The sequence below is a fragment of the Leptinotarsa decemlineata genome, unplaced genomic scaffold (assembly GCF_025532065.1).
Source record: "Leptinotarsa decemlineata unplaced genomic scaffold, Ldec_3_MD MMD2_P_RNA_scaffold_8, whole genome shotgun sequence".
Classification (NCBI taxonomy): domain Eukaryota; kingdom Metazoa; phylum Arthropoda; class Insecta; order Coleoptera; family Chrysomelidae; genus Leptinotarsa; species Leptinotarsa decemlineata.
In genome coordinates, this window is record NW_027412535.1 from 574,328 (window position 1) to 587,667 (window position 13,340).

General features: G+C 33.9%; 2 protein-coding genes across 2 annotated transcripts in view; both read right to left on the reverse strand.

The window, feature by feature from the left end:
- Positions 1-13,340, reverse strand: part of LOC141480414 (uncharacterized) — a 388,666-nt gene that overhangs the window by 85,150 nt on the left and 290,176 nt on the right. The window lies entirely within an intron of this gene.
- LOC141480410 (uncharacterized) lies at positions 11,294-13,127 on the reverse strand. Its single transcript, XM_074170352.1, has 3 exons — positions 12,988-13,127; positions 12,316-12,785; positions 11,294-12,225 (listed from the first exon to the last, which is right to left on the reverse strand). The coding sequence occupies exons 1-3, from the start codon at positions 12,989-12,991 to the stop codon at positions 11,824-11,826; spliced, it is 876 nt and encodes a 291-aa protein (XP_074026453.1). The 5' UTR covers positions 12,992-13,127; the 3' UTR covers positions 11,294-11,823.

The window sequence follows — 13,340 nt, forward strand, 5'->3', positions numbered from 1 at the left end:
CACACCTGTAGTATGTTGAATTTTTTTATTAGATTGATAGATAGATACGTGGTAGGCGACTTGTGTTTGTAACCAACGTTACTGCAGTTACGTCCTACAAAAACATTTCCAAGCGATTACAATAAACTATTCGTTTGAAAATGTCCTTGTTGGACGAAACTGCAGTAACATCAGTTACAAATGCAGGTGGTATTAAAACATAGGAAGTTTTAATTCTCATTTTCACAATAAAATTTTATTATCCCATTTTCAATGACATTTTTTTTTCGTTTCTACAATTTATTTAATTAGTAGTATAATATAAAAATAACAATAAAAATTAATTGGCGCTCCGGGGTGACTTCATTGATTCCAGTGTCGCATTTGCTTTTTAGCTGCAGGAAAACCCGGAAAAACTTGCAGCACATCTCTCATAAAACAAAATGTAGGATATCTCCAGGGGCTCCAATGAATTCAATACATCGTCAAACTTAAACCAGTCCGTTTCGTCTTTGACCAAGGCGTAATAATGACTAAATTCAACGCCAGAACCACAGTGAATATCATAATAGTGGTCTGCTAGATTGAAGTGTTCATCTATTTCGAACCTTCGAAAGAGTTTAGTGTTTCCGTCAGAGATTGAGTCTTGTTTGAAGATCATCAGTGTTATTATTAGATTGACTGGTGCCTCAGCTATACTTGTTTCCACATAACAGTCAGTGTGGCGCATGTTTGGCAATACAGACGATCATCACCTGTTAAAAATTCCATTTTTAGATTATTTAAAAATAAGTTTTGCACGGACTGGTTATTAGTCATATCAGGAAACGCTAGATGAAGTTCCAGATATACGTTTTTGCCACCTCGTGAATATTTACTACAAAGTAAACAAGTGAGTATTTTTCAGCAAAATATTTACAAACACAAGACGAGATAGACTGTACGGAATCATTCAATCCAGAGCGGTCAGGAGTATTGATTCTGCTATTGTTTTGCCCACGAAGAGTACCTATTCAATAAACACTCCAAGAATTTGGAACAATCCTCTTGTTGTCCTAATGAGTATCTAGTGGACTTCAAAGACTCCAGGAAATCGGTTGGAGGGAAAGATAATATATTCCTGCAGTTGCATGAACAGGTGTTTGAGTTTGGTGAATAGGTAGGAATCATTCTCGTTCTCGTTCATCATTAAAACCTCGTTCTTGAAATTTTTCGTCATAAACAACACTTGAAAAATGCTATTGATGTAGCAAGTGTTTCCTAACAAATGTCAAAAATTCAAATCTGACATTAAAAATAAAATATATTTAACGCTATAATAAATAAAGTTTGATGCGTGTTTATAACAATTTGATATTATAAAAAAATTCTGATGAATTGCTTCAACCGAAGACGAATTTTCAACGATAAGCCCAAAGATTGGTCCGATGTATTGGTGGTTATCGTGAGTGGTTCGTTCTGCCCATTCAATCGACATCTATGTAAACGGTGGTTCGAGCCCGACTGTCGGACGATCAGTATTTACCACGTCCAACGTGCTAGAAATAAAAGGTGAGACTTCGTTAACCCTTAGCTCGCACATGTTTCGACAATTTGAAGTCGATTTGACCATGAATTCGCATTACCTACCACAAATGCTATGATTATTTTTCAAACACTTAGGAAAACGAAGGCGACAATAATCTTTAGAAAGCATCGGATATTTTAATTTTGACTTGTGAAAATTGGAACTAAAGCAGCGTACATAAATTAACACTCCTGTACGGAGACTATGGGAGATGAAGATCTATTTGTCCAACAGACACCGTCAGTGTATCTGAAATTTTATCTGAATCTGTATTTGAAATCTGTATCTGTATCTGAAATGGATAACTTCCAAGCAGTTTTCTCGGCTTCTTTGGAATTAATGTGATTGTTGACATGAAAATATTTCAAAACTGAGACTTCTACTTGTTCCCTATTGTGTTTACTCATGTTGAAAGGTGTCAATTTTGTAATAAAGTAAAATGATGTTATATTCGAAATCATGCAAATCGTTTTTATTTATTGTAATACGAGAATTATTCTATTGATAAATGTGCTAATTCGAGAAGAAGAAAGAAAACTAGAATAACGTTACACCTATTTTATCTTCTTATGTTACGTATATTCTTAGAAGCGTATATTGATTCATGTGCCATCCGCCATATTCGAAATGCGTTCTAAGCGTGACGAAATACAAAGTACAAGTTATAAGAAATGAGAGATAAGTAATTAAGGGAAGTTTTAGATCGAATTTTGGGTGGGATGATTCATTACGAATTTCAGGGGGGGGTAATTTCCAGAATGAATAATTTATATATATGAAAGTACGTGCGTATACATCAGTGTGTCAATTTTTAAACTTACAATGGGCTATATCTCACGAACGAAAGCTGATATCGAAAAATGCTTGAAACCGTTTCTAGGATAGTTAGGGGGAACTAAAGTGACATGAAAGAGAACACACCCCCATCAACCTCCTAGGCATCACTTACGAAAACTCAAAAAGTTTAAATTGCAAACCCCTACTTGTGATATATCATTGAAAAGACTATAAAAAATGCTATCCAATGGTATAAATAATAATTGTACAGGGTGAAGCAATAATTGTGAAACTTTGGCTTGAATGGAATATTTAATGAGGTTTTTGTTGAACTACAAATTTATTAAAAATGTCAATTAAATAAATGTTCAAAGTGCGTTCCGTTGTTTTGTAAACAATAATACAGCATATTGTCGAAGCCTGCACGAACTTCAATATCAGCCGGCTTACTATGACTTTTTTATTTGTGATGATACCTCCCGGACTATTATTTTAAATGATAACTGTCCGTCGATACTTTTTTTGTCAAATAAAAACTTAATTTGCCGTTTTTGCAAAACAAGTTGGAAAGATCTGTTTTTTGGGTTCTGTCAGAGTCAATAATTTTTGGTTTGTTCGAGACTTTTAAATGTTATTAGTTTTCATCATTTGTACGATCTGTGTACTGTCATTCAGCTGTAGTTGTCACGATGGTTTACAGTATACCTGAGCGCGTGGAGATAATTTTCATATTTGCCTCCCAGAATCAGTGTTATTTAAAAACAGCTCAAATATTTCATGAAAGGCACCCGGACAAAAATGTAAGTCACGTGTACGTCCGCGATTCAGTTGAAAAGTTTAGAGAAACGGGATCAGTGCAAAATAAAAAAAGGAATGCCCCAATATTACTGAATGAAGCAACCCAAATTGAAGTTCTTGGAAATTTTGCAATGGAGTCTACTTCAGCATCAACACGTCAAGTATCTGCAGTGACAGGACTTTCACATGAATAGGTTAGAAAGGTGTTGAAATTACATAAGTTTTACCCGTACAAAACACAAATTCTTCAAGAACTAGGCGATGATGATCCAGACCGGCAAATTGAGTTTTATGAACTCATAACTGAAAGAATTCGCGTTGAACCGAGAATGTTGAAAAATATGTTTCAGTGATGAATGTACTTTTATGCAGAATGGTATTGTAAATAAACAAAACTGTCGGTACTGAAGTGATGCGAACCCGCATCGATTCAGAGAAGGTCACACTCAATATCCTAAAAAACTGAATGTTTGGGCAGGAATATTAGGCGATGCTATAATTGGTCCCCTGTTCATACCAGGCAATTTAAGTGGCGACATTTATCTCGATTTGCTGGAAAACACCGTCGAACCTTCAATTGTGCATGAATTAGAGAACCAAAGGGACGACCATAAAGCAACCTAGCTGTAGACGAAGATTTGCTGCACTTCCAACAAGATGGAGCACTTCCTCACTATGCAGCTCCAGTTAGGCACTGGTTGGATACTAATTAAACGAACAAATGGTTTGGAAGGAGAGGTCCCATTGAGTGGCCACCGAGGTCACCAGACTTGGCGCCCTCTGACTTTTTTCTGTGGGGTCACTTCAAGTCAGTTGTTTGTAAAACTCAATTTAACCTGCGTCACTTGGGGAATTGCGAGAAAGAATTACGCGTTCTAGTAATGGCAAGAATATCGCGCCATTACTAGAACAACATTTGCCAAAGTTCGTGCAGAATTTTAAAATAGGCTGTATCATTGTTTACAAAACAACGGAATCCATTTTGAACATTTACTTAATTGACATTTTTAATAAATTTGTAGTTCAACAAAAACCTCATTAAATATTCTATTCAAGCCAAAGTTTCACAATTATTGCTTCACCCTGTACAATTATTATTCATACCATTGGATAGCATTTTTTTATATTTTCAATGATGGATCACAAGTTAGGGTTTGCAATTTAAACTTTTTGTGTTTTGGTGGGTGGGACCTAGGGGGTTGATGGGGGTGAGTTATCTTTCATGTCACTTTAGTTCCCCCTTACTATCCTAGAAAAGGTTTCAAGCAATTTTCGATATCAGCTTTCGTTCGTGACATATAGCCCATTGTAAGTTTTAAAATTGACACACTAAATATATAACGTGCGTAAGGGCCGCAGTAAACACACCATATGTACCGAAAAGGTACATATTCCGGGATCTAGATACACTACGTAGACGCATACATGAGGAAATACGCAGAGGACACTTTTGACAGAATCCGAGCGCACGGCAATCCAGCGCCAAGCGACCTACATAACGCACTGAATAGGGATGACCCCAAATTCCGTGAGGAACAAACACAGGAGGCCAATGAAGCAGAACCAAAGACCACCCCCGAGAGTCGCTGTCAGGCGGCTCCGGTAAGTATAAAAGTTTCCTAACCAGGCATCAAATTGATATCATTTTCAGATTCACTGAGAACCACCACACTCGTCTCCGGTTAGTTTTTGGGAACCCCATCCAATAACTCAGTTAGGAAAGTCATGATAAAACAATTCAACAGATCAGAAAGTAAAAGCACCTAGAGGCTGACTTTCGACCAAAGAAGGTCAGATGTCAATCTTGCTGAAGTGCCTATCAGTAAGTTAAGGAGCGCTTGAGGAGTGGGGGTGGATGGACGAGATGGGATGTTCTGCACATATGAACCGTGTGGAGAAGATTTCAACTCAGGGCACTCAACCCGGGAGGGGGCATATATATTACCAATACTCATGTGGAATGTATTGAATACTCAAAATAAAACCTGTTCCCAAACACGTGCGTTTCATCAACCAAGTTGTCGTCTTTGGGAGGTGAAGTTTACTAATTCTTATCTCTTAAATTACCTCTTACCACTAAAATTGATTTCGGTTAGAAATAGAGAGGAAAAGAGATTATTAAATGATTAAAAGAGAAATGTTTTCTATCTGGAAGCAGATAAAGGCAATCAGGTTATGATATTGGACAAGTCAGATCGTTATTAGAGAAAAGATAATTTAATTAGAAACGGTTCCTGTAATAAATTACCAAGGAGCCCAATGCCTAGGATGGTTTCAGAAGTGAAAAACACACTCAAAAAGTGTCGGAATTTGATTGCAGTGACTTTGAACAGAAGTGTACAGATTACTAATCCTGCAGTTCCTAGAATATACGGTCTATCTAAAATTCACAAATCTGGCAAGTCGGTGCGACCAATTGCCTCCGCCGTAAGTTATCCAAACAGTTTAATACTCTCTCAATCTCACAACTGAATCGGTAACTCACATAAATTCTTAGATGAAATTGAGGATGTAATGTTGCGAGATGAAGAGATTTAAGTATTATTTGATGTACCCTCATTGTTTCGAAATGTCCCCATACCAAAAACTCGAATAATATTTGAGAGATCTTCTGGAGGTCAATGGTTTCAGGGGAAAAGAAATCTAAGACTACATACGACTAACAGACATTGGAATAATTGCCACAAAATAGAATTGTTTCCAGTAACTCAACCCTTTCTACAGAGAGCACGAAGACACGGCAATAGGAAATACACTCTCTCCCTTTATAACCAATCTGTTCATGAACATATTTGAATTAGGAGCCAAAGAGCAGTTAGATTCCTTTTCACGAACTTTGATCCTATCCTATTTACCGTCTCCATCTTCAAATTTATCCATTAATAAACGTTTCAAAAATGAAATGTATTTTTCTTTAGTTTGGCCAATGACGTATACACTTCCTTAAAACCCATGACAGTACCCAGAATTGAACTTCAAGCAGCTCTTCTTGGATCAAGATTGGCTAAAACTATCGAAAACTAAAAACTGAACTGAAATAGTTTTGAGATGGATTAAGTTGCATCCAAGGAACTATAAGACTTTTGTTGCCAACAGAATTGGAGAAATTTCTAATGATATAATAAATCATGATGAATGGTATTGGCTACCCACAAAGTTCAATGTAGCAGATGGAACATTGATAACTTTCAGAATTGGTTTGAAGGTCCTCAGTTCTTGACTATAGAGGAGATTAAATGGCCTCATGCTGAAGAAAAGATAAAAGATGGTACAGAAGTAGAAAAAAAAAAAAAAGAAAAATTTTGTTTTTGTTATCAACAAGACGTGAAGAAGTTATCAATTTTTCAAGATTTTCGAATTATTTATTCTTGTCAGATCGGTCGCTTCGGTGATGAGATTCATTCATCTCATGAAAGAAGAAAATTGGTCTACCAACTTTTCAGATTTTCTAAGATTTTCTAACGGTTGGAGAATTTGAAAAGACAGTATTTTGAGACTAAATGGACGATTGGATGAAGCACAACATATAGATATCAATATGAGACAGCCAGTTGTTCTGGATTCAAGAAACTGGATGACCATGTTGTTGATAAGACATTATCATAAACTGAATCATCAGGGAAGAGAACAAATCATAAAACATTTAAGGGAAAGATTTTGGATAATCAACATGAGATCAGCAGTAAAAGCTTGTATATCATCCTGCATTATATGTAAGAAGAAAAATGCCAGGGTTGAAACTCAGCAGATGGGACTAATTCCAAACTTTAGGACAGTACAACAATGCAGACCATACTTGCATGATTACAAGCATGTATTATTTTGGCCCAATGACAGTCACAATTGGTAGAAGGAAGGAAAAGAAGTACATGGGGTTATCTTCACCTATATGTCAACGAAGGGAATTTACCTAGAACTGGCTTCTTCCCTTACTACGGATTCTGCCATCATGTCAATTCATAGATTCATTTGTAGAGGAGATAATTCATCAGAAATACACTTTGATAATGGATCAAACCTCTGCGGAGTAGATAAAGAAATGAAACTAGCCATCAAAGATCTAGATTCAAACCGAATCCACCAGCAGCAAGTCATATGGGAGGAATATGAGAAAGAATGATTAAATCTGTTAAAATTGCCTTAAAAGTAATTTTTACACAACAGAACCCAAAAGAAGAGATTTTGCATACTCTTATAATTGAAATTGAGCACCTATACAGTGAACAGCCATTTCTTAACTTATATGTCTTCTGATCATCAAGATGCGTAAGCTTTAACACCCAACCACTTCTTTATTGGAAAGTCAAATGAAGTGAATTCACTGGGTATTTCTGCTTATACAAATTCACATCTCACAAAACAATGGCGAGTGGCACAAAGATACGCTGACCTATTCTGGAAACGGTGGATACGGGAATATGTACCCTCGCTGATAAAGAGAAGCAAGTGGCAGTTCAATAGCAGTGATGTTGCAGAAGGAGACATCGTCGTTATTGCGGATGAAAGTTTTCCCAGAAACTCATGGCCAAGAGGAAAAGTTACGCGAATTTTTCATGGTCCTGATGGCAGAGTACGGGTAGTCGAAGTGACTACAGCAACAGGAGTTTATCGTCATCCCATCACAAAAATCATTTTGTTGAAGCCAAAGGAGTAATTTGCGAGCCCTGGAAGATGTTGTGAATTAATTTCACATCTAGCATTGAAGTTGGCATTGTTTATTGTTTTATATAGTTACCTACCAATATTATTGTTGTTTTTGGTTTTGAATAAAAAGCAAAAAGTCAAATAAAATCTTATTTTGCCAAAAATAAGAAGATTGCCCAAACAATAATAATTATTGAAATATGATATTTCATCATAATAACAAAAGAACTCAAGAACTGCTTGACAAATTTTTATCATTTTTGTCTTTTTGGATTAGTCTTTGTCAGAAATAGAATAATAAGTATTGAAAAATGATATTTCATCTATAAAAATAATAATGAATAATAATAATAAAAGAACTCGCAAGAACGACTGGAACAATTTTTATTATTTTTGTGTTTTTGGATTTTTTTTCTTCAGAATGAATAGGATAATAAGTATTGAAATAAGATATTTCATCAATAAAAATAATAATAATAAAAGAACTCAAGAACTGCTAGCCTAATTTTTATGATTTTTGTCTTTTTGAATTTGTTTTTACCGGGAATAGAATAATGAGTATTGAAATATGATATTTCATCAATAAAAATAATAATAATAAAAGAACTCAAGAACTGCTGGGCTAATTTTTATGATTTTTGTCTTTTTGTATTTGTTTTCGCAGGGAATAGAATAATGAGTATTGAAATATGATATTTCATCAATAAAAATAATAGTAATACCTAATAACTTGAAAACTCAAGAGCGGCTGGAACAATTTTTATGATTTTTGTGTTTTTGAATTTGTCTTCGTCGGGAATGGGATGATGAGTATTGAAATATGATATTTCATCAATGAAAATAATAATAATAATAATAATCAAAGAACTCAACAACGACTGGACCAGTTTTTATAATCTTTGTGTTTTTGAATTTGTCTTTATCGGGTATATGATGAAACGTATGAAAATATGATATTTTATCAATAAAAATAATAATGATCAAAGAGGCAAAACATTCCCATTCATTTTATTATATGCCAATATCGTTTATTTTATTATACTTAATAATTTTGTATCAATTTTAAAATCCTAAGTCTACTCATTTATTGACTGTTAGTCAATGGAACGACGTTCGTCAGGTCCGCAAGTTCCTAATATATTAGCAGAAGAATTGGTTAATGAATATGGAATGATGATGCATATTCCGATTGAAAAGTTATATAAATATTCGTTTTCCCAAAACTTTTAACCACTGATCATTTAAAGAATTCATTCATTCAAAATATTCATTTCTAATAGAAATTAGAATTGTGACAATGAATTGAGTTAGTGACCTCTTAGGTGGGTTTTCGCCTTTGGAAAGTTCCTGGGTGATTCATTGGTGCCCAATCACTGTTATGAATGTCTAATATGTTGTCGTACATAATCCACTTTTCATCACACATGACGATCCAATTCCAAAAAGGATCATTTTCACACTGTAGATAAATATTTATTGAGATGTGGAATTACAAAAACGCATGAAATTGAAGCGGCCAAAATTTTTGAAACAGCCTAATATCTGGGAAAAGAAAGTTTCGGCTTTCTACTCCTCTCCATCTTGATACAAAAATTGGGAATCTTCCAAAGAAAAGAAGACACAATCAATTTCAAAAATCAACTCTATACGAAAATGTGTAGATCACGCAAAGAAGTTACTTTCAGACTCAAACTGGAAAAAATGCCTTCCGAAACGGCTATATTTTCAAATGAAAATTCAATTACACGAAAGAAAAATACTTTCCGAATAAATACTTTTATATGAATGCTGAATTATACGAAAAACATTTTTTCTATTCCGTTTGCATTCTAAACATTCGTAATTAAACCGAATCAGAAATCATTTACAGAATTCCTACACAATATAATAAATGAAAAAAGTAAAATTTCACTTACATGGAACACTGTCATCCCCATTGATGGACATCCGATGTTTCGCAGTGAGACACTTGCCTCATCGGCTTTACAGTACCAAAATACGGATAACATTATAAGAAAAAACACCCAATTGGTTCATAAAATTACAACTTTTTGTCACGGAATGATTTGAATTCACCTATGTCATAGACAACAGCCTTAGGAACCTTGTTTGAATTGAAAGGTATATTTTTCAGGAAGATTAATTTTTGGAAAAAAAACGGTTTGGGTTTTTACTTCTCCAAGTTGTTACAAAAAATGTGGGAATTTTCCAAAGAAAGGAAGGAAGCAATTAATTTTAAAGATCAACTCTATACAAAGATATGAAGATCATGCAAAGAAGTAACTTTCAGACACAAACTAGTAGAAAAAACCGTTATCGAAAGATCGCTGGACTGTTTTTTCATTTTTAGTCGCATTGCGTTTTTATGCCACAGGGACCCATTTATTACAAATAAGTGATTTTGGAGGAATGCATTATTCTACTGTGTCTCGAATAGTAAAACGTGTATCCCGGGCATTAGCTCGACAGTCTATTAAATTTCCACAAACCCAAGCAGAAATAAGTCTAACAAAAAACAAATTCTATGACATAGCATCATTCCCAAATGTAGTGGGTGTCATAGATTGTACCCATGTAAAGATTGAATCTCCAGGTAGGTAACTTTTTTCTTCAGAGGAAAATAAATAATTAATTAACTTACACGTTTCTTTCGGCTACCATGAGGTACGTATTTTAGGAGGTCCAGATGCAGAAATTTTTAGAAATAGAAAAGGATACTTCTCCATTAATGTACAAGCCGTGTCAAATGCAGATTATATGCTTACTAACTTATTAGTTAAATGGCCTGGCTCTTCTTATGATACAACAATTTTTAATAATTCAAATCTTAAAAGAAAATTTGACAATAATACAATTCCAAATAATTGCTATCTTCTTGGTATGTAAAACAGACCGATGAATTCATCAATTACAATGAAATACATTATAGTATTCATTTATATTGATATAAGTACATTACATTTAACTAGCTTCTATGTATGCTTGTTTCTTGCAGGTGATAGTGGTTATGAATTACAAACATATTTATTGACCCCTCTCCTTGACTCTATTCTACCAAAGGAACAGCTTTATAATGAGTCACACATTCGAACAAGAGGAATAATAGAAAGACTTTTTGGAATTTGGAAAAGAAGGTTTCCTGTTATAGCATATGGCTGTAGGTTGAAACTTGCTACAACTTTAGAGGTTATCATATCAACAGGAGTTCTTCACAATATCGCAAAAAGGATGGGTGAAGGAGAACCCCCATTACCAGATAATATTGAGGACCATGAATTTCAGCAGCTTATTAGACACGGGAATATTCCAGATGTGCCCCGCCTTAATGGGCGAAGAAATTTAAGAGGAATTCATGTCAGACAAACTTTAATTGACAATTACTTTGCCAATTTATAATTAAAATTTACGGTAAACTTTACAAAATATTTTGTTTCTTCCTTAAACCCATTCCTTCAACTAAGGTAATCCTACAAAAAAAAATTATATATATATATATATTATATATATATATATATATATATATATATATATATATATATATATATATATATATGTGTGTGATTTTTGGTTAAACTATCAAAAGGGACCAATGTAATTCCTGCAGTTTGAAAATTAAAATAACTTCTTTGATGAATTTTGCTAAGAAACTATATAATGTTGCACAAAATTTGTAAATTTTTCTGCATTATCGTTATGCAATACTGAAAGTATTTTCCCAGACATATTTTTTCAGTTTTAATAAGATTCCAGAACTACATATGTTCCATTAGAATCATTCTAATATAAATCACAATACAATTTAAAAAAAATTAAATAGGTACAGTAATGCTATTTTCATTGTAGATAAATATCAAGTACTCCCATAAAATAAAATCGAAACCCTCTTACATAATACAAGACTTGCAATTATGACCAACATTAATTACATTAATTAAAATGTTATAGAATATAACCTTGTTTCAGTTTAGGCACATCTTATTTTTCTTAAGAAAAATTCAAATATAAAATACTTTCAAAATAAAATAACAATTCTGAACCAAATCAGAGAAATCAGAAGCTTATAAATTGCATATAGGATATGTACTGGGAGATTTAGTGATTTTGTTTAAATGTGCTTTTTTTATGTCTATCTCTAATTCTAAGGACTGGCACTTCAGCTCGTACTCCATTTTCACTCTGTCTAGTTCTATCTTATTAATTTCAATTTTCAGATCAGCTAGCTCTTCATACTTTTTTGATAGGTTGGAGTAACTAATATTTGATGCCACTGGCCTTCTTCTGGAACTCCATCTGTGTTGTTGTGTTTCAGTATCATAATTTTTTACTGGTGTCACTACTTCACAAGCAGGTTTAGATGGTTTTTTTGATTTTGGTACCAGTTTTGGGTTTAAAGGGCTTTTAAAATGTCTTTTTGTATAATCACCCCAGTTTAGGGCATTCACATCATTTTCTTCACTTGCCTAAAATAAAAAGTAAATGAGGTAAGTATAACGCAAAGTTAATGTCATAAAGAAGATTTTTGAGTAAATTTGTTTTCATTTTTTACTTACCTCATTGTCACTCTCCCTGTCAAACTCTATTATAATTTCTTCCTGTTCAGGGTCTTCCACTACATTACAATCATTACTATCTGGATCTAATGAATTGTCTAATCCAAACACACTTGTTTTATTCATGATTGATAATGCCAATTCTTTGTTTGGATCGTTGACTGTAATCCCAGACCCTCCTCCAGTACATCGAATTGACGTTTTCTCTTCAGCTACTTCCTTCCTAATATTCCTTTTGATATTATCATATAATTTTTTCAAAGATTCCACTGGTCTATATTCTTGATTTGCATTTTCACTATTATACAAATCTGTAATTTTATTCCATGCAGTTACCTTCTCTTTCCAAGTAACTCCATCAGTTTTTTTGGACTCTACTACATGCTTATATTTACTCACACAATTTAGAAGTAATGATCTATCATTATTAGTATAGTTCTGGGAACGTTTTCTTTTGCCACTTGAGGATTCTGTAAAAAATAATAATTAAATGAATCAGTCTGTTATAATGGACCTGATAAAATATGAAAAATATTCAATTATTGATCAAGACTGTTTTTATTAATGCCTAATGACAGGGCTTTCTTTTCTAAAAAATAACACTGCACGCTTGTGGAGGCACATAATTATGGTGTCCGTCAAGACTAATAAAAAAGCATTTCAAATACTTACCCATGTTCTAAACACGGTTCATCTGACTACAAACAATCTCAGAAAATCTATGAGATCAAATAAACGCTGAACGCTGGAGAGAGGATCGCCGCGACCATAACGTTATAACAGTAACCTTACATTCTGTCAAAAAACATGACAAAATATATTAATTGAAGTTAGCTAAAAGTGAATCCCAGTGGCTCTCAACCGTTAATGTTAACCTTAGTAGAGGTCAACTTGAAACCGCATCGTGCAACAAACTTTATCTTTAAGTTCCACTTGGTGTTAAGTGGAGCTTTGTTAAGGAAAAAGTTGAGTTAGGTCGGTGCAAATGGCCCTCTCAGCCTTTCTCCGTTTCAATCCCAAACAAG

What these genes read in the sequence shown, in the direction of transcription:
- LOC141480410 (XM_074170352.1), bottom strand. An exon ending in ACAGGGAGAGTGACAATGAG is followed by an intron (nt 12,226 to 12,315) that starts GTAAGTAAAAAA and finishes TTTTTATTTTAG; the next exon opens with GCAAGTGAAGAAAATGATGT.